The sequence below is a fragment of the Pelmatolapia mariae genome, linkage group LG16_19, assembly GCF_036321145.2.
Source record: "Pelmatolapia mariae isolate MD_Pm_ZW linkage group LG16_19, Pm_UMD_F_2, whole genome shotgun sequence".
In the NCBI taxonomy this organism is placed as follows: Eukaryota; Metazoa; Chordata; class Actinopteri; order Cichliformes; family Cichlidae; genus Pelmatolapia; species Pelmatolapia mariae.
Window position 1 is genome coordinate 43,751,726 of NC_086241.1, and position 20,775 is coordinate 43,772,500.

At 40.6% G+C, this 20,775-nt stretch overlaps 1 protein-coding gene across 1 annotated transcript in view; it reads left to right on the forward strand.

Moving 5' to 3' along the window:
- syne2b (spectrin repeat containing, nuclear envelope 2b) overlaps positions 1 to 20,775 on the forward strand; it is a 144,122-nt gene that overhangs the window by 93,112 nt on the left and 30,235 nt on the right. The window contains exons 83-110 of the mRNA XM_065472070.1: positions 733 to 848; positions 1,072 to 1,183; positions 1,443 to 1,577; positions 2,688 to 2,846; positions 3,306 to 3,500; positions 3,715 to 3,810; positions 3,981 to 4,181; positions 4,261 to 4,434; positions 5,920 to 6,113; positions 6,391 to 6,529; positions 6,679 to 6,918; positions 8,437 to 8,589; positions 8,741 to 8,917; positions 9,018 to 9,173; positions 9,348 to 9,491; positions 9,601 to 9,771; positions 10,266 to 10,399; positions 10,508 to 10,712; positions 10,857 to 11,039; positions 11,399 to 11,506; positions 12,093 to 12,247; positions 14,112 to 14,259; positions 14,346 to 14,440; positions 14,786 to 15,017; positions 15,548 to 15,742; positions 17,430 to 17,552; positions 18,565 to 18,717; positions 20,406 to 20,564. Coding sequence (XP_065328142.1) covers positions 733 to 848; positions 1,072 to 1,183; positions 1,443 to 1,577; positions 2,688 to 2,846; positions 3,306 to 3,500; positions 3,715 to 3,810; positions 3,981 to 4,181; positions 4,261 to 4,434; positions 5,920 to 6,113; positions 6,391 to 6,529; positions 6,679 to 6,918; positions 8,437 to 8,589; positions 8,741 to 8,917; positions 9,018 to 9,173; positions 9,348 to 9,491; positions 9,601 to 9,771; positions 10,266 to 10,399; positions 10,508 to 10,712; positions 10,857 to 11,039; positions 11,399 to 11,506; positions 12,093 to 12,247; positions 14,112 to 14,259; positions 14,346 to 14,440; positions 14,786 to 15,017; positions 15,548 to 15,742; positions 17,430 to 17,552; positions 18,565 to 18,717; positions 20,406 to 20,564 — 4,452 coding nt within the window. The remainder of the gene's footprint in view (positions 1 to 732; positions 849 to 1,071; positions 1,184 to 1,442; positions 1,578 to 2,687; positions 2,847 to 3,305; positions 3,501 to 3,714; positions 3,811 to 3,980; positions 4,182 to 4,260; positions 4,435 to 5,919; positions 6,114 to 6,390; positions 6,530 to 6,678; positions 6,919 to 8,436; positions 8,590 to 8,740; positions 8,918 to 9,017; positions 9,174 to 9,347; positions 9,492 to 9,600; positions 9,772 to 10,265; positions 10,400 to 10,507; positions 10,713 to 10,856; positions 11,040 to 11,398; positions 11,507 to 12,092; positions 12,248 to 14,111; positions 14,260 to 14,345; positions 14,441 to 14,785; positions 15,018 to 15,547; positions 15,743 to 17,429; positions 17,553 to 18,564; positions 18,718 to 20,405; positions 20,565 to 20,775) is intronic.

The window sequence follows — 20,775 nt, forward strand, 5'->3', positions numbered from 1 at the left end:
GGCTACCTGTGGAAGAAGTAGTTGATAAAGGCTAAGAAAAGCGAAAAGGTGGAGCTGAAAAGCTGAGAGAAAAAGAAAGAGAAACCATGAAAATACCATGATTTGGACAGGGGGAACAAATTGTGGCAGCATCAGCCTGATATTATTTGTATCCCACTGTATAAAGAGCTAACATCGCCAGAATTTCATTATAAGAAGTGTTTGTGAACTAAGAATCAAGAATGTGTTTACTGTTTGGCCATGATTTGGACAGCCCAGCGCGTGCTCCCAATGCAGGGGAAACAAATTCTGTCGGGGAGACCTACCTTGGCACCGCCGCTGAGCAGGTGAAGCCGAAGGCAAGATATGCGTCGTCATATTTTCTAGTTTTTGGTTTGGAACCATATTTGGCGATGCTTCATCCTCTGCTTTGCTTTGTGCGGGAGCCCCGTCAAAGACCTGTCCATTATGCTAGCAGTGTCCAAGCATTCTTTTCTTTCTTTCTTTCTTTACCCCCCCCCGCAATGGCTCTGCGCCCCCACTTTGGGAACCACTGACCTAATAGCTAGCGGGAAATAATTAGAAAGGGAGAGATTCAAGTAAAATAAATGGCTGCTTTGACAATAAGCCCCCGCTAATAGATGAAGTATAGCTTTTAATTTGTGTCAGTATGTGACGTGACACAGACACACAGACATTGTATCAAATATAAACAGTTAAAATTGTTAAACTTGATATTTTACTTTTGTGTAGGAGCTGGAGCACGAGCTCAGTGAACAAAGAGGACTAACTCAGGCCATCGCCAGGCATGGCAGCAGAGCGCTGCTTTACAGCCAGGAGTCCGAGGACCACAGCCAGCTCTCACTAAGGCAAAACAGCTTCTTTACTCTATTAAATTGGTGTCAAACACATATTACAGAGTCTTAGTTGTTTTAAAATATAACATACATTTACTTTTTTAAATAAGGTATTTTATTTATAGGACAGAGAAAAAGATTACACTATTTTCTTAATTCAACTTCAATGTATCTAGAAAGAAAGAAAGCTGGAGTAAGATGAAGTGTTAATTTTCAGCTTGTTCTCTGGCTGCAGGTCGCCTCCTGCTGCGGCTGATGAGGAGGAGGACTCGGCTCAGGAGAAGTGGGATCACCTTCACAGTCAGCTGCTGGCTTTGGAGGAGAGCTGGCTGCTTCCTCCCTCCGAGGTAAGGCCTTCATCGTGAGAGCTGAGGTGCTTGATTATCACTTTTCAAATACAAGAGAGAAAGGGACAAATCAGTGTTCTCGCCATGCTTGATTATCACCTTCTTTGAGCAGATGCCACTTTGTTGTCTCGTTGGTGTTATGGGAACTCCTGCAGGGCATGATTAGAGTTGCGTGTGTCTCCAACTTTTCCTCTGATGTTTTTCTCCGTCTCTCTCTCTCTCTGTCTGTGTGGCTCTCTCTTTCTCTCTCTTTATGAAGGTGACAGACTCATCTGTGAAGCATAGCAATGGAACAGCAGGATGCATGATTGCCAGAGAAAACCTGAAAGAGCTCCAGACCTGCATCAGCCATCTGAGAGAGCTGGGACACACATCTGCAGAGCTTCTGAATCAGGTGAGGAGCCATTATATTAGGGCTGTTTGTCAGAGAGTATAGAAGCTGTTACATGAGGCCAGTTGCTGGTTTTCTTCTCAAGACTAGAGAGCCTGAGACAAAGCTGAAGGGATGTGAGATGATTAGCTTCCTAAATGTATATTCCCTTTAAAGGCAATATGTAATTTATGATTATTTGTAACTATAACCAGTTAAATGTAATTGTATTAAATTAGCTTTCTATTAAGTTATGCAGCTTGCATTATCAGTGGCAGTATCCAATATCGCTTTCCCATAAACAGTGTATGAGATCTGAAAGAAAAGAGTTTTATGTGATCAGTAAATATGTGATGTGATCCAAAATACAACTAATAAACAAATAAACAAATACCAGCCACAGTTTTTACACTGTGTTCAGACTCAGTGGTGTTGATGCTGAAAATCTGAGCCCACGTTTTTCCCCAAAAGATCAAAAATCAATAAGAAAACCAACAAAGTATAATATTGATCCTAGCACTGGGATCAGTGTAATCTTATCAAATAATTACGAGGTATAGGTAAGGCTGGACCTCATTTTGAGTTGTCATAGGACTAAAAAGTGAAACAATCTTTAATGCAGCACCAACAATATAACTGATGCATGTTTTAATGTAATAATAATAATAACAATAATAATTTATTTATATGCAACTTTTAGGACACTCAAGGACACCTTACAAGCAATTAAGTATCAGAATCACAGTATGGAAAATAATAGTTCGACAACACCATAGAATTAAACGTCAATATGCATAAAATTAAGAATTCTAATAAATTGAGGTCCCTGTGCTGATTCGCTTTAATATTTGTTCAAGAAATTGACTATTGTCCACTGTAAAACACATTAAAATTTTTATAGTAGGCTTAATATGAAAAATATATTTTAACAATACGGATGTATCTTTGTATTTATCGTAATTTACTTATATTTTAAATTCCTGTCTGTAAAAGTGAAAGATGAAAGGAAATCAACTCAACCTTGCATAAAACTTAAACAAATAGCCTAAAAGAAAACCTTTCTGGATGTAGGCCAAATTCTAATAAATTGTTAACATGACTCTGCTAATAGTTTTGCTCATCTTTCATACCCAGGCCTGCCCTGCTGCGGGAACCCATCAGACCGTTGATGAAGGTTTGTTTCATGTATTGCATGGAGCATCCCTGTGCCTGGACTCAATGAAAAGCATGCTGTGCTCACCTGTTCTGGTGACAGATGAAGAAGAACCCCAGCTGAGGCTGCTTCACCTGCAGGTGAGATGCCTCACTGCAAAGAAGCACTTAACATGGCTCAGACATTTACAGTTGTTTTCAGTTTCAAAATTGTCATCATCAGCGATCCTGCATCTGTGGCTGAAAAATCTGAGGAGTGATAGGGACTTAAATGATCCCCCTTCATTTTCTGAAGCATCAGTGTGAGGCTTGTTGTTACTTTCTGTGAGCTATTTCTGTAGACACTGACGTCACCTTTAAAGGGAATTGTCATGATGTGTTTTTTTTATCCTTAACTTTTTGTGCAACCATATCAGCAGGTCAAAATATATGACAAGGCTTTTAGCTTCACACTGCAGTTTTTATGGCTCAATGTTCTTATTTCTGACATTTTATCGACCCTTTTGGGAAAAAATTCTAAGTGAAATATCAATAATGCATCCTACTGTCAGTTAAAGCTTAACTAAAAGAAGGATCTTTACTATTCATGTTCCTTTTCAGAGTCTCTCAGCAGAGCTTGCCACCCTTGGCAGTGAGCTTGTTTCTCAGGGGTCAAAGGTCAGCAATGTCCTGGGCTCAAAGTGTGGTCAGCAGTGCATTGATGATCTGTGCAGACTACTTCCTGTGCTTGAGATCGCGCTGGCCAGCAGAGAGAAGCAGCTCAGGATCCTGCAGGAGGACAGTGCAGAGAAACAGGTCTGCATGTGTTTTAAAATCAGTCAGTAAATTGCTTCATTAATACTTATTAATACTTAATAAGAAGACATAATATCTAACTTCAGTTGAGATAAAGTTTTAGCTTACTTGTTATATTGGTAATTTGCTCTGTTAATAGATCAGTCGACACTAAATTGACTGTTTATTATTAAAATGTCAACAGGTTTTAATTGTTTGTGTGTTTATTTGTCAGGCTGCTGCTCAGATCCACGAGTCTCTGCAGCAGCAGGTCGAGGCTGACCAACACAATCTGCCTGCCTCTCTCATCCACCAGGCCACACAGCTGCAGGTGTGTTAGCGAGTGTGCCAAATGTGGGCTTTAGTGTTTATAAGTTTACGTAGGTCACTAAGATGGCCCGTTAAATACTGAGAGATTTGGCAAGTTTAAGAATATTCAGAATTATTCATATGATGCAAGAGCATTTAAATCTTAAAAATTTCTGTCCTCCTGTTGTGCAGGGTGAGTTGGATACAGTAGTGGGTGGTGTCCGTTCCCACTGTGAGGAGTTGAAGAGCAGCATGGAACTGCAGAAGCAATATGAGCAGCTGGTCCGCAGCTTTGAGGAGCTGCTCAGTCTGGGCTCTGACAGTTTCACTCAGCAGCCTGACACAGAGCTCCGGAGCAGGGCCCAGCTCCAGAAGAAGCTAAGCAGTCATATGGTTAGTGTGGTGGAAAAAAAGAGTCCCATTAAAATAAGACAATAGATTATGATTTTCATGTCTACTTTTTCTTAATCAGAGGTTTTTCCAGTCCCTGGGTGATCACTTTGAAATCCTGCGGTACCTGACCAATAGAGTTTCAGATATGCCCCTAGAAAAATGGGAGGGTACAATAAAGGGTCTGCAAGACCAGGTGGCTCGACTGCAGCAGGATGGACTGGAGAAGGGGACCAAGTTGCAGGAAACATTAGAGGTAGGTATGCTTGCAATGTAGCTTACTTGCAAAGTGACTGTCAAGTAAAAAACGAGAAATACAGTATATATTTTAATAATAGATTTCAAAGATTTCATGGAAGCCACACCTTGCATCTCCCATCAAAGTGGAATGTGATTGCTGTTATACTTCTGAAAAGCACTTTCACTGGAACCTACTGACACCTCTATGCCTAAAGTTTGCCTTAATCTGTCCAGGCCACCAAAACTCCCCCAAATTCATTAACTTGTTCACTGGATGACAGATTTACACATATAGGCTATTAAAGGCACCACAAATGAGAAACTTTATTACTAACAACTGAGGATTGATTTTAATGACAAAACCATCACTAACAATCACAATGTCTGCCTCAGATGTGGTCACAATGGGAGACGGACAGTGCATGGTCCGACTCCTTGATGAGAAGTATTGAGACATCATTTCCCAAGATTCCTGAGGGATCTGAGCAGGAATCAGAGAAGCCTCTCAGCTACAAGGTATTTTCTATTTTCTATTCCATCTACAAGGTATGATTTTTATTAATAAATGTGTTTTTTGACCATCAAATTTACTAACAGGCAGCCAACTGGAGTACAGAGCACATCAAGCAATGCTCCATTCTATCTATCTGGGCAAGCTCTATGCTGTACTTTGTGCACTGCACTCAAAACCTAATTAGATCAATTAAATACACCCAAATAGGTTGTTTCTGTAGGGGTACAGGATGCTCCTTGGCTTTGATGTGAATTTTTAGCCAAGCACAGACTTCTGACCAAATGTAATTTTGGTTCTGTTCACTGTTGTTCTGCTTCCAGACTGGCAATCCATCAGTTTTGAAATGCACCTCAGAATGGTCTATAGTCAACAAAAATATATATGTGGTAAAATAGATAAAAACATAAACATAGAGGTTGTCTTCTCCAGCATCATTGCTCTAGTTCAACAACCAAATCTGCATAAGATTAAAGTAACAGCTCAGCTTAAAGTCTTGTTAAAATTTTGTTTAACATCCAATGTCAGCATGTATTCAGTAGTGAGTCTCATTCATAACTTGTTACAAACTCTCTTTTGAGGTCTGTGTTTATGAAAAAATCCTGATCTTTAGACTTTGTCCTGTTTGGAGAGAAAAAACTGTTTAACTTGTTTGGCTTTAAAGTTGTCCTTTGTTCACTATCAGGGTTATTATCTTAGATGAAAGTGAAATTGAAAAGTAGCACAAACCTTCACCCTTAGTCTTACATACCAGTCGCATGAGAGTTAGCAAACCTGATTTACTTTAACTGTGATAAGATGATGAGTCTGAAATCACTAATGCCCTTCTGTGACTGTAGCCAGCAGACAAAAGGTGACTTCTCACAAAGATTTTTGTATCGCTCTGAGCGTTAGCCTTTGTGTTGAGTTGAGTGAATATTCACGTATGTATGTATGAATTCATTTCACGGGTCTGTGCAGTGATATAAAGTTCTCCTTGTCTGACTGCAGGAGCTGCATCGCATTTTGGAGGAGAATGAAGCGCGGGTCAGTCTGATGCTGGGGGGAGGCCGGCGACTGCAGAGAGCGGGTTGTAGTGGAGTGGGTGTGTCTGTCTGTAAACTGGAGGCTCGCTGGAGATCTTTGCACAAGAGGCTGGAGCATGAACGCACCAGCTTTGACAAAGAAAGGAAACTGAAAAGCAGGTGACTGATGAAAAGCATGAAAGTCGGGGCTGTCTGACATAGAAAGTTGGAACTTGTCCTGAACTTAGACTAGACTGCGTGTAGTTTAGCTCATATCATATTTTAGAAATGTTTAGTGTGGTTTATATTGAGATGAAATAATAATAAAATTGTCAATCTAAATGTAATTCATTAGGGTTGCATGCAATGAAAACCCCAGTGTTAGATAGTAAAAGATCTTTTGGTATGAAGTTGTGTCAACTTGTTTTTAAATGTGCAACTTTTGCCCAAAAATCAGGTTTCGTCACAACTCTGCCGCGCTGTCTCAGTGGATGAATGAGGCTAGACAGCGGATTGATAGATGGAGTGAGCTCACTGTCTCATCCAGTGAGGAGATGGATGTTGAACAGAGGCGTGAGCTCTATCTCCAGTCTGTGGTGAGTAAGAGTTGAAACCATTGGTTTTTATTTGTTTTTTAAAAGATATTTTAGTTCTAGCACTTTGACCAACTTTTGCTCATTAGCAGCTCTTCCAGAGACCACAATGCAATTATGGAGAACAGACTAACATAAGATTTTTAATGCAGGCTTTGACCAAAGAGTTGGAGGCCAAATCTGAAGTAAAGGTGGCAGTGACCGGTTCTTCGTCCCAGCTGCTGCAGCTGAGGGAAGCACACTCAGATAGAGATCCTGAGGATAAAGGGACTCCTCTGCCCAAGACTTCTGACATAGACATGTGCTCCATCAACGCTCAGCTCAGACAGATAGAGTTGGACTGGTCCAGTCTTCTCATTGATGTGCCTGTTATCCAACAAACTCTGCACAAGGTGAGGAGCTCCCCCCATGTAAGACTGTGACTTCCGTAAGTTAAACTATTTAGCGTTTTACAAAAGTTGTGCTGTTTTCTGAACACAGGCAGTTCATTTCAATATAGAACTCCAATAAAAAATATACAGCATGCTTTTTTCTACATTAAATTTGCCACATATAGCAGTAATGCGCTTCATTTAAATATTCTCCTTCCTGTATTTTGCATCTCAAGAACAGAAATAGCGGTGGCTCTGAAAGGTCAAACACACTGTAACTCAAGAAAACACCAGTAAATAGAAAAAGCACACAAAACAGAATGGAAGTTCAATAAAACATAACAGGAAAAAGATGCTACAAAAGCTGACCAAAAAACAAAACTCACAAAACACAAAAAAGGGTTTTGGGGGATAAAACAACATGAGGAAACAGTTGCGAATGTGACAAGTATGCAATTACATTCTTAGACGAATCGTGTGATTAAAATACACAATACCTGCATATTTTTATCCCTCACAACACTGGTGAACTGTTCACTTCTTTAAAGTGTGTCATAGTGCAGTTTTTGGCATGTTTTGGTGACTTCTGTAGCACTTTCATTAATGTCTCCTCAAAAAAACCTGCATTGAGTTTTGTGAGATTTCGTTTTTTCTACTTTAATTGTGTTTTTGTTTTTTTTTTGTTTTTTCAGTTTTGTTTTCAGTGTTTTTGCAACATTTTTGTTCTATTTGCTGTTCTTTTCTTAAGTTGCAGTGCATTTGACCTCTCAGGGCCACCGTAGAAACTCCCAGAAATACACATCCAACAGGATCGGTCACCTCTATATGCCATCTTGTCACTGTGCTCTCTTTATAAATACAGACAGTACAACGTGGTCCAATACATTAGTACATCTGACCCCAGATCTCCTTGAAGGGTGTTGGAGCAATGGAGTTTCTTAAATGCTGAATATTATAATACACAAACCCTCTTATGTGTGGATATATTTAAATGTCAGACGTTTTACTTCCACAGAACCTTTCTGGGTTTAGCTCGGCAAAGTTTGGTGCAGTTTTGCTGCCACCAATTATAATCATCCATCTTGAGGGCTCTTCTCACCCCTCTTCTCTTTTTGGTGTGAAACCACCTATGCACCTCTCTGTGTCTGCCTTTTTTTCTTTTCTGCTTGTCTGTCTTTTGCTCCTCTATCCTCTTTCAGTCTTGTTCATCCACTCTTTTTCTTCTTTTCTTTCCCACCTCCCACACCTCCACTCGTCTCAGCTCTACCCCCTTGTCTCTCTTCTTTGTTCTCTTCCTGAAATCCTCATTTCCTCTGCCTCTGTTCACTTTGTGGTCAGCTCTTGTCATTTGTAAGTCTTTTGTCCCCCCTACTTCAAAATCTTCACTCACTTCCTTTTAAACCTGGACCGTCTTTGCTAATAGTACCATTGTGGATTAACTGAAAGCTTATAAATGAAAACAATTTATTAAAGGCCATTAAACAAAGACAACAGTATGTAATGGGGTTTTTTTCTTTCTTTTTTTGGACTTCATTGCAGCGATGGTTAGAGATGCAGACACAGCAGGGGGCGCTGCTGGAGTTGCAGGCCTGGCTCAGAGCAGCAGAGTATCAGTTGGAGGAGTACTGCAACAAAATCAACAAAAACTCCTGCACCAACAATGATCTCGCCCAGCTCCTGAAATTCTGCAAGGTAGAATGGATGGTGGTGGTGGTGCGGGCTTACATGTTTGTATTAATTATGCTGTTTCAGTGGGATAGTGGAGTATTATTAGGTCTGATCTGATCTGATCAAGAGACATTTGTTGGTTTACTTGTGTATTTATCCATGGCATATTTCTCAGGAGTCTCAGACAGAGATGTGTGTACATCAGATTACAGTGGACTACGTGAACCAGCCATTAGGGTCAAATAGTACTGAGAAGGACCACAGGTTGCGCTACGAACAAAATCAGTATGCAGAGGAGCAGGGTCGCCTCAACCATCAGTGGCTCAGTTTGCAGGAAAAAATCAACTCTAAGGTAAGTTTAAAAGGTCCTGCCTATAAACCTTCCTACATCACACACTGTTGATCATTAGAGGAGATGTTTGTAATTTGTTGACAACGTGTGCGGTGTTCAGATTCAGGAGGTTGAACAGGAGTTGAGGAACAGAGTAGAGTGGGATGCCCGACTGCAGCGGATCAACAGCTGGATCGCAGATCAAAACCTCTGGATGGACTCGGCTCAGGCACCCAGCAGCCAGACGGAGCTACAGAGGAGCATCAGCGTCTGCCAGGTCTGTGTTGTAACATCTGCGTGAACAGTTAGCGTGTCTGTCATCATTGAAACATTTCAGATTTGATGTTTCAGCCATGACGAGTAATTTTCACGTCAAGTCATTTGCAAAGAAATACTCAGAGATACACAAGGGAAGTAAATCAACACAGGTTTTATTCTGTCTTTATCTCAGGATCTTGAGGAGAAGATTATGCAGAAGTCTGCAGCTCTTCAGGAGCTGATAGACAAAGTTTGTGGCAGACAAGAAAACAGGAACTGCAGTTTTATCTGTCAAATAAATAAATCCATCGAGACCTGCACAGCTCTCACACAGAGGGTAAGTAACACAAGGACAGTTCAGAGGATAAATCCCTTGTTGACTTAAAAGTTTTATGTCGGGTATTTGTCTGCTCCTGGGTGTCTTTAGATTATCTTATCTTTTACAGAACGACTCAGTAAAACAGAGGCTAACTCAGGCTCAGCTGTTATGGAGCAACATGGAGGAGAAGCTGAGTCACATGGTGCTGAAAACAGTGAGAGCATCTCAGACTCTGGAGTATTACAGCGGCCCCCGGCTCTCCCTGCAGGCACACACAGATCTCCATGAAAAGCTGCAGGTATTTTGCCCATACTAGCTCGATCACTTGTAGATGTTTAAACTTGCCACTTTTTCTGGATTCTTTGTCTGCAGCACATATGTTTAATAAGGAGAATTGGGTCACTGGAAGTGTGAGCTTCTGGACACTCAAAACATATTGATTATTAAGACAGTGGTTAGCACTGGGTCCTGGATTCTAATCCAACATCCATTCTGTGTGGAGTTTGCATGTTTTCCCCATGTTTGCGTGGTTTCTCTCCGGGTACTCTAGCTTCCTCCCACAGTCCAAAGACATGCAGTTAGTGGGGATAGGTTAACTAGTGATTCCAAATCGTCCATAGGTGCTGTGTTGGCCCTGTAAGAGACTGGCAACCTATCCAGGGTATATCCTGGCTGATGCCCCATGGCAGCTGGGATAATCTCCTATGACCCTGAGTTGGATATGTGAAAGAGGATCGGCGGCTGTTTGGATTTTGTTTTTGACTGATGGCTGTTTTGTTGTATTGGATGCAGCTCCTTCAACAGGAGACAGAAGCCTCAGAGGTAGAGTGGGACAAACTTGGTCAGACCATCCTCTCTCTCAGAGATACCATCAGTCCTGCTGCCGCTGCCATCATCAGTAAATGTCTGGACAGGCAGAGAGACAGGTGAGACACACACACATGCACATACACCTGCATACAGGCACATCCACATGTGGAAACTCTGTGGAAAAATATGATCTTTTGTCGTTTTTTTTGTTTTGTTTTTTCCAGTTGGACTACAGTGACTGGAGCTCTGGGCCAGCAGCTCCAGAGATGTCAGAAGGTCCTGACTGTGTGGCAGGTTTATGATAAACGTGCTGGGTCTCTGACAGAGCAACTGCAGGCACTACAGAGTGATGCTACATCTGTGCAGAGCAGCACATCTGGACAGCACAACACAGTTGAGCTATTTACTGTCAAGATAGAAAATGTTCAGGTGAGATAATCAATAAAAATAATGTCTTATTTCATATTACGGTCCAACATTTTGTAACAGGCATTTAAAAATTCACCATCTGACACCAAACATAATAATAATAATAATAATAGATCCAATCATTTGCCTCCCCCTTTGCTTCAGAGTCTCTTGCAGAGGACAGACACCTTGCAGTCTGACCTGGAGGGGGTGCTGGAAGCCTCCAAGGACTTGCTTAGCCACCTGGAACCTTCAGCCGCCAGTCTGGCCCAATCAGAGTGCCGCTTGTTGCCACGTGGTATCCTGCAGCTCAGACAGCAGCTGTCTAGGAAGCTGGGTCACCTGCAGGTAAAACTTTGTGAATGAAAGAGTCTGTGGGATTTGGTGAAGTCAGACTGGATTTATTACTTATTATTCATTCTCACTTAAAAACTGCTTACACTGAACCGATCACATATCAAGTACAAACTTTTGTTTAAAGTTAAACCAGTGAGCCTGGTTATGTGGGTAAACCTGCAGGAATCTTTGAATAAAAACACTGCCAATCTTTCCATGTGCACAAACCTAAACTTCAAAGTCTTTTACTATAACCTGTTGCTTGTTTTGTTGCTGCCACTGCTATTCCTCACCTGACTGCAGAAAGCGTCACAGTGACCTATAAATTAAGACACATATGGCCATGTGCCATGTGTCATGTTTGTGTGTAGGAGGAGCTTAAGCAGGTGCAGGAGTTTGAAAATGTGCTGGAGTCACTGGAGAGGAATCTGGAGGTCTGGCAGCAGCGCCTGGAGGATCCAGCTCTGAAGGCAGACCAGGTGAGACAGCATGAAGATTTTATGAATGACTGCTGTGCTGCGTCTTTAGCTCTCTGTTGTTTTCCCCAAAGTAAACTGTTCATTAAGAGACTTTTATGCTACAATAGAAATGTGTGTTTTCTTAAAGTGAGTCCAGCTTCATTTTCTTGAGTCTTGTATGTAGTGAAAAATGATTTATTTAAAAGCTGTAAAAAGAAAATGAGCTCGTAAAGTCCAGTTTGAGCTGTAGGTGCATTTAAAGTCCTGAACAACTATGTAAAACATTTGGGTGACATTGTTTACATAAAGAGAAGATTTTGACAGCTGTAACTCTTAAATATTAACACTGAAGAATTGTGAGTGTCAAATATTTAGTAGTGTAAGGGTGTAAAAGTATGCTTTGTACAGGAGCAGATGTTATACAGCAGTGAGAGAATATGAAGAAGCAGGAAGCCGCCCTGTGGCGGTAAATAAATGAGGACAGGGGAACACAGAGCATGACTGTAGCGTGTAATCTTTAGACCGTCCTGAGCTGTGATGTTGTGCGTGCGGTAGTCCAGACTGTTGTGATCCCTCCTGAGTCTCTGACGCCACCATATGTTTCCAGTCTGGCCTCATGGAGCTGAGCGGCCTGTCTGCTGACCTCGATGTGCTCAACGAGCTGAACTGCAGTCTGATGCTGGAGGACGCTGCGGCACACCGCCTGCAATTCCTCAACCGCCGCTGGGCCGATGCCTCCGCCAGAGCTGAGGAGGCCTGCAGGTCAGTGAGGAAACACGAGGAGCAGGGAACTAATACCTGAGCAGCTATCACAGTTTTCCTGAGCCAAGTACTGTCTTCAAGTACATTTTCCCTGTTTTAAGTAAATAAAAAACAAAAAGATATTTAGTTTACAGTTTTAAAAAAGAGAGAAAACAATCAAAGGTAATTGTGTGAAAGGCAGCGAATAAACTGAACACAAATTAGGGTTGATCACTAAATGGATACATTTGTTTGGATAGCGATGTTTTACAAAATCTGTAAACAGCCTTGCCTCAAAGGGCATTTATTAGCTGTTCTGGATTTTTTGATCATATTTTACTGAAATGCAATAATACTACTCTATAATAATACTTTAATGACACTTAAAGCTCTAAATATTGTAAAATATTATAAAGTCACAGCATTTTCTTGCAAATGTATGACTTTATAATCTAAGAGAATATTCAACTTTTTCCATGGTAAATTTAACACCAATTTTTTTTTCTTGCACAAAAAATATAAAAATTTGCACTCAGGATTTCCTCCTCTTACCCCAGCTCAGTATATACTGTCATCCAGAGTGGACCTTTCTATTGCCATTGTACTTTTATTAAGTAAGATTAAATAAATAAGAACATTAAGTGTCACAATAGCCAATAAAAAGATACACAATAAAATAAACAGGCAGTTTTAAAATAGATAAAATAATAGTTTAACTGCTTTTTAAAACAGTACACAGTATTTTAAATGTAGTTGTTTGCATACTTTTGCAGAGTAATCGCAAATTAAGGAATAAATGTGTTCTACTCAAGATAATCAATGATCACTTCCACTGGTGTAACAATTGTTTATTTCTGTTTTGAAAAAAAAAAGTTTGATTGAATTATTTCTAAATCTGAGTCATGTCACGGCGGGGTATGCCGTTGTGTTTGTGAGGCAGAAAGGCAGAAACTAGAGAGATGAACTCAAGTTTCAAACAAAAAGCGAGCCGTTTATTTAGACTAAAAAACACCCACGAATACAAAAATAAAGCAAGGACGAGCAGGACGAAAACTAAACTTAAACCTAAACTGAGAGAAACTATGACTAACTATGAAACAGTGAGATGAACACGATTCTCAACAGGTGTATGCGAGGAACTATGAGGAGTTAACGTGAACAAGAAACATGAACATAACCTGAGCAGACTCGCGAAAGACTTCAGCCAGACATGCTGTTGAGGGGAGGAACACAGACAACCTGACAAAGACTGAATGAAACACACAGATTAATACACACAGGAGGGGATCAGGGGAAGTGGAAACACATGGGGAAACCACTGACACAAATGAACATAATGACGTCACAGGAGAAGAGTAAAACTAAACACTTTGAACAAAGAAACACAAGATTTTCAAAATAAACAGGAAACATGGAGAAACTTAGACCTGACAACACAGGCTTGACAACATGAAAACATGCGGACTAACACAGAGACCTAGGGGAAACGAACTAGATTAAACTCAATGCAAATGAATAATAATCCTAAAACTCAACATCATCTGAAAATATAACACAAGAACTCAAAACATAAACTGAAAACACTGGGTCGCAGACCCAGCTCCTGACAAGTCGTTTCACCTCTCATCAGGTGAAACATCTTCAAGAAACTTGCAGTCCAGTCGCACTGGACTACCATTAGCTCCTTAGACTACCATGACCTGGATGACTGAGAGCGTCCACAGACAACTATTTTTATAAATCAGCTCAAATCTGTCAGAGGCAGTTTTTTTCAAACTTTACAGTGGAATTACGGCCTTTTTGAGATGAGAAACTTTTAAATATACTGTTCATGAAGTAACATGTTGCAGAACATTTTTCACCTGCTGTTCTGTTTTGTATATAGTGAGCTGCAGACAGAGGTGCTGAGGCAGCAGAGATTTGAGCAGAAGTGTGAAAGCTGGATGTCGTTCCTGCAGAGGATGGAGGACAGCCTGGCTGTAGACGTAGCGGGATCGTACGACGGCCTCAGACAGCAGCTCTGTACTCACAAGGTATCAAACCTGATTAGCAGTCTTACTGATGCAACTAAACACTTGAACTACACACTTATAATCATTCATATGTCTCTGTGTTTCAGCGCTTTCAGGCTGAGCTCTCCATTGGTCACCAGATCCTTCACTCAGTCATCACTGATGCTCTTCATCTGCTGCAGAAAGGAGAGGTGGAGGGCAGGTGAGTAGATCAAACAGCATCCCTCTGCCCATCTGAGTCCAGGATGTGTGAAATATGTTGACACCTTTGAAATGAACTGAGGTGAAATTTAATAGAGTTATATTGCCCAGAGATGAAATCCTAAAAGCTTTGGTGATCACCTGAACGTTCACTGACCGTTCACTAGCATCACCACCAGGTTCCATGCTTCGTATAGGTTTCTGTTCCAATTCTGATCCTGGTTTTAAAAAAGTCTAGCTTGATTGGTACAAATGGCCTCAGAAAACAATGAATCATTCTGTTTGTTTAGACAGTCAGTGTTTCATTTTGATATTTAAGTACAACTTAATATTTTGATGGATCTAGGAGCGACTTCATCCTAAAGCTGGCCCAGCTCAGAGAGCAGTGGCAGGGAGCAGTACAGCGGGCTGACCAGCGGCGCTCTTTGGTGGAGGGGTTGGTGAAGCACTGGCACCTGTACAGCCGCAGCCTGAGAAAGCTCCAGAGGTTCCTTGCGGACACGCACACCCTGCTCCCCTCAGCTGGACTAACCTGCTGTAGCCTGCAGCAGCTCCGACGCTCCCTCCACGACCTGCAGGTGGGATCTGTTTTCGAATTGATTTTGAAATCACTTGAAAGGGCCATAAAACTGATTGAATTAAACACTCACTGCAAGCTGATGAATGAAATTATAAGACTATCAATCTGTTAAGAGGATTGATCTTTGTGGGAGTATTTTACACTTGCTGAAAATCATTGTTTGTTCACGTTATCTTTGCCACTCACTCACAGACAGCTGCTTAAAGATATGAACACTGAGGGAAAATTGGTGCTGATTGCGTTTACAGCAAAGGGAAAATGAAAAGATTGTAAAGTTTCCAATCTTTGTTATTTTGGGCCTTTGACTATCATGAAGGAAGACTGATGAGATTTGAATTGAATGTGGATGAAGATAAGACTTTGACCTATTGTAAGCTGCCCCTTTAAAAAAAAAAAAAAAAAAAAAGAAGCCCCACAGAGCCCCTGGCTGACTACATCCTCCAAGAAATCACTGCTGAGTAGCTTCCTTTGCTTCATTTTTCCTCTACACTCCTTTCTATGTTTTATCTCCTGCACTATCCTCCTCAGCACACGGAGCTGTTGTTCCAGAGGTATCAGAGCAGTTTCATCAACACTCTGGAGGTGGGCCGTCAGCTGTTCTCCATGGGGGATGAGGAGACCCAGACTCAGCTTCAGACAGATCTGGGGACACTGCAGGAAGAGTGGGACAGTCTCCACAGTTTGCTGTCCAAAAGACTGGAGCTCACCGAGGCTATAATCAAGGTAATCATTGTGACTATTATGTTCTGATTTAACGGGTTACTTTTAGGAACTTTTTAGCTGCTACACAGTGAGACAAGTTTAAACTCAGTTTATGCTACTAAGGAAAACTTTGCAGTGTATCTGTGTTTGTGTGTTTGTATTTTCTGTATTTTGACTTAAATTTATCTTGAACTCTTCTTATTCATGTGACTTCTTAAATGCTTGCACAGTAATGTCAATATATTTGTATCCTGGCCTGTTTGTCAAATAAAAACACCAACTGAGTATTGTTAACATACAGAAAGTACCGTACAAAGATTTAAATATGTCATATTTGACCTCTGACCCTCGCCTTCAAAGACAATAGATTGATTAGAAGGTCAAAGCGATAATAATCATATATAGAGCTATTTCTTAAAACTATGTTTCTTATTGCCATTCTATATACACATAGGCAGATAGGGAACAATGTATGGGGACACTAAATATTACTCAAAATATTTTATCATAACTTTGTTATGTACATTAAAGTAACAGGTTATAACTGTTATAACATACATAAAAAATTTGAATACGTGTAAAATGTTCCTGAATATGTTTTAATATTTTAACAAACAAAATAAAATTGTGATTACATTTTTTTTCACTTGATATACATTACTAAAAATGTTAATGAATTTACTAAACAATGAACTGCTACCCATGTACTGTATTCACATAAATCAAAAATAAGTATACTCAAAATTACGTGAAGGATATTAAAATAGGGTTTCAACAGGGCAAATAGCAAAAGCCTGAACTTTGCACTTGTTTTTGTTGCACTAAAACCGTCTTAAAGAAAGGAAACACTTTTCCAATAAAAGTAAATACTGCCCAGAGAGTGATCTGCTTCCTTTTTTTACTCTTAGTGTCAGCTCCAGTAAAATGTCCCGATTCAGATTTTTAGACTAAATGATTCATTTATTTTGGATGGTAATTAATCGGTAAAAAAATGTATTGATGCTTCGTTTTGAATGAGCTCCAGTTTAAAACAGCAGTAAACAGTTTTCAGCCGTGCATATTGTGTCTTTGATAGTGCAAAATGTAGTTTTGGACAGATCTTTTCATGTTATCATATCTGAGTATTTGGCTTTTAAATTGTTATCACCACAGTAGATGAGTCTTTTGTGCTACCCTTACCCTCCAGTCAATGGATGGTCAGATTACACCGGATATACAAAATCAATGAAATTTAAGGCCGTGTCAGGGAGTGAGAGTGAATCCCCTGAGGAAGTTACATCAGCCTCAGCCTCAGTGTGGACTGAAAACATCGCTCTTAGATTTAGGCCTTAGTTATTTTTACAGCACATGCAGTACAGTAGTTCAGCTCCTTTGTAAATCTGCTACTTCTCAGTGTCTCATTTTCTTTGCCTTGTATCATCAGTGGGTAAATATGATGTGGAAGTCTATTCGATGAGTTGAGTTTTTGTTTATTCAGCCTGGACAAAGACACATAGATCCTCTACTTGTCTCCCATAGCGTCTGACACATTCTCATGGCCTGAGAGCAGGCAAGTTAATCCAATCTGTTGTGATTAATGACTGCAGGCATGTTTAGGAAGTAAAAGACAAAGGACTGTGATGGGTTGTTGTTCATTCAGCTTTGTAAGATCCTATCACCTTGATCTGCATGATTAACGTGTTTTTAAAATACATTTTGATTGTGTTAGAACTGGGAGCGCTGCGAGGCTGGGCTAACAGATAGCATGCTGCAGCTTAAAGACATGAAGACCAGGCTGAACCAGACCATGCCAGAGTGTGATGACGACCTGGAGAGTTCAAAGCTCTACAAGGTACATCTCCAAATAACTAATCACAAAAACATAGGAGGAGCTTCTTTGGCTTCACCTCTTTAGCTGAAACTTCAGCAGTAAAATAATTTCTGCCTAATAATGAACTCTGAGCTGGGCCTGCTTTTGTTTAACTGTTGAGACTGAACTACAGTATATTCCTGTTTACATTTATTTGTGTTCCTATTAACAAGAACTAGGATTTAAAAAAAACAAACAAACAAAGGGGCGATTTTTGATTGTCAGCTTATTGCAATTAGTACAGACAGTTAATTATATAATTTATAAAATTACTGACTGCCAGACCGCTCTGACAGTAAGGACATATTATCAAACAAAAGGTTCTTCATTTGGAGAAACACATATATTTGTTCTGTTTGTTATATCTGTTTTGTTTTTTCAAAGCGGTATGTTGTCCTTACTAAGAAATGAATATATGTAATTCTCAGTGTGTCAGATTATTCTTTCATGCATTGTCTTTTCTCTTCAGCAGTTGTTTTTTGTTGTTGTTTTGTTTTTGTTTTTTTATGCATGTACTCCAAGTTCATATTCACATTCACACTCTGCATGTTAGTGTTAGCAGCCTGTAGGTGTCACAGTAGGTGGTGAAAGGCTAATAAATATATGTTTAAAATACTGACATGTAAACATCAGAACGTGGATCTACAACAAGTTCTCAGACTGTTTGGGGTCTTATTACCTCCCAGGAGACCAAAGTCAAGTTTGAAATAGTTTTGCCTCAAAGCTCATCCCCTGACCCACCAAAGCCTTTATCCCCAACCCCTACCTTCCCCCTCCAGAGTCACCCCTCCCCCAGCCCAGCTTGCAGCCTGTGGCCTTTAATCCTCTCTCGCTGGGCGGGGAGAAATAGAGAGAAAGGGTGATAGAGATAGAGGGAGAATGAAAAAGGGGCTGGAGGTCCAGAGAGAGAGGACAGTAGGGACTAGCTGTGAGAGAGTGAGTGCAGAGGGCGAGGAGTTTGTTGTGGTGATCGCTGTGTTATGGTATGCAGAAGAACAAGATCTCCCTGGAGGACTGGGCTGAGAGCCTGACGGAGCTGAGCAGCATGAAGACGGATCTGTCCCAGTACATCATTGCCGACGATGTCCTGCTGCTGCAGGAGCAGGTGGAGCACCTGCACTGCCAGTGGGAGGAACTCTGCTTCAAGGTTAGTGTGCTCAGTCTCAAACATGACTCCTGTCTGACTGTGAAATCAGAACGGACTTATCCTTTAAAATTCATGATCGTTCTATTCCTGTTTCATTTGCCTTGCTAAAGCTGTTTCAGCAGTATCCTGAATTCTTTTTATTTCGCTCTGTGTATATTGTTTCCCCCGTTTGATTCGTACTTTCTAAAACTCAAACAGTCAAATCTCTTTGGGAAAATTTTTTAAGGCATTGCTGATACAGAGATTGATATGAAGCGTAATGAAACCAGAAAGACTCGTCATCAGAACTTTTTGGATTTTGGCCCGCAGTCTAAAAAACTGTTATGGTTTAAAGGAACAAAGTATCTTCAAACCATTGCAGGATGAAGTTGCAGGGTGAGGAATAGTCTGTCAAGAAGCTCAAGGGTTAAATACAGCAACTAAATTTTCTTTATTCGGTCAAAGGTTGTTTTATTTGTTTGTTTTGGGGGTTTTTTCTTTTTGAAAGAGCACCTAAAAGTCGTCTGACTTGATTAGCAGCAGCTCTCACATCTGCAGTGCACTGTATGTGCTGTCATATGGTTTAATCAGCATTCTGAGTTCACCACATTCATTTATTGTTTCTGTTGAAAGTCTGAGCCATTAGAGAGGAGTTAAGTTAGTAAATCTCAGTAATACTTTAAGGGGCAACTAAAAGGACCAACACGTCTGGGAGGCGGGGCTGTGAAGGGGGCATTGTGATAACGGGGGAACAGATGGTGACGAGAGAGAAATGCTGTAAAGAGCTAAGAGGTTTCAGGAAGAAGAGCTTTTGCATTAAAATGAATTTGGGGGAGGGGAAGGTGATCGCAAGGATGGGCATTTCTGACTGTGAGTTGGACTGTGTGGAGGCTTCTTCATTCATGAATGTTTATTAGAAGTGAGACATTTAACCTGAGATACATTTACAGGTAAAGTGTGAAAATTGCCTAAAGATTGCCTAAAACACTCTCAGTAATATTTCCCTATCAGCTTTGCCAGTGTGTTTTTAAGCAGGCCTTGTCAGTATGTTTGGAATGAATGAATGATTTTCTCCAAATACAAAAAACGGTGTTCATGCCCACTGCGTGAGTTTTATGAGAAAAAAGGTAGCTTTGTCCTCCAAGTGAGTCTGAGTAATCTATCATAGAGCAGTTAGCCCCTTTTGGCTTGGCACACATCTGTGACAGAAAAGTATAAACGTTTAACACCAAAAAATCATCTAGGATGAAAGCTGGCAAAAAAAATCACTCTAAGTCAAGCGTCCTATATCATCTCCCCTGTTTAGATGAGGCTGTGCATGTGTGTGCATATTAGCTTAAGAATATGTTGATCCTTAATGATAATCTGGAGGAAAGCCAAACTTTATAAGATGTGACCATTTGTGCCTGATTATTATTGTTTCTAAAGCTCTGAGTGTAAATCATTTGGAAAAAATCTTTTTCAAGCCAGATAAAGTCACCAGCCCCAGGGTCCACCTGAGTTAAATTCTATATTCATTCAAAGCTAAAGTGAACAACAACCCAATCAGCACAAATCAGCTTACAGTGATGTTAAACTGATGTGTCTGGTTCACCGGCTGCATCTGCATCCATAATGATAAGATAGATTAGACATCTACAGTACCACTAAGCATCTTACAGTGATGAGACTTATTTAATTTCTGTCCCCCAATCCGCTTTGTGTCTCAGGTGTCCCTGCGTAAACAGGAGATCGCAGACCGCCTGAACGCCTGGATCATCTTCAACGAGAAGAACAAGGAGCTGTGTGAGTGGCTGACTCAAATGGAGAACAAGGTGGCGCACAACTCTGATCTCAACATCGAGGAAATGGTCGAGAAACTCAAGAAGGTAAGCGTTCTAAAATAGTGGACTGAATTAATGGTAGTGAAATATTTAAAACCACCAAACAGTTTCTGAGCACAGCTGGGGTTGCTGCTGAGTTCTCCCACAACTAAACTGGTGTCTGCAAGAGAATTAATTGAAACTTAAGATTTCTTACTGCCATCGTCTCAAGCTTCACTTGCTGTTAGTGAAGCAGAGGGCTGTAGTTGGGTTTTTT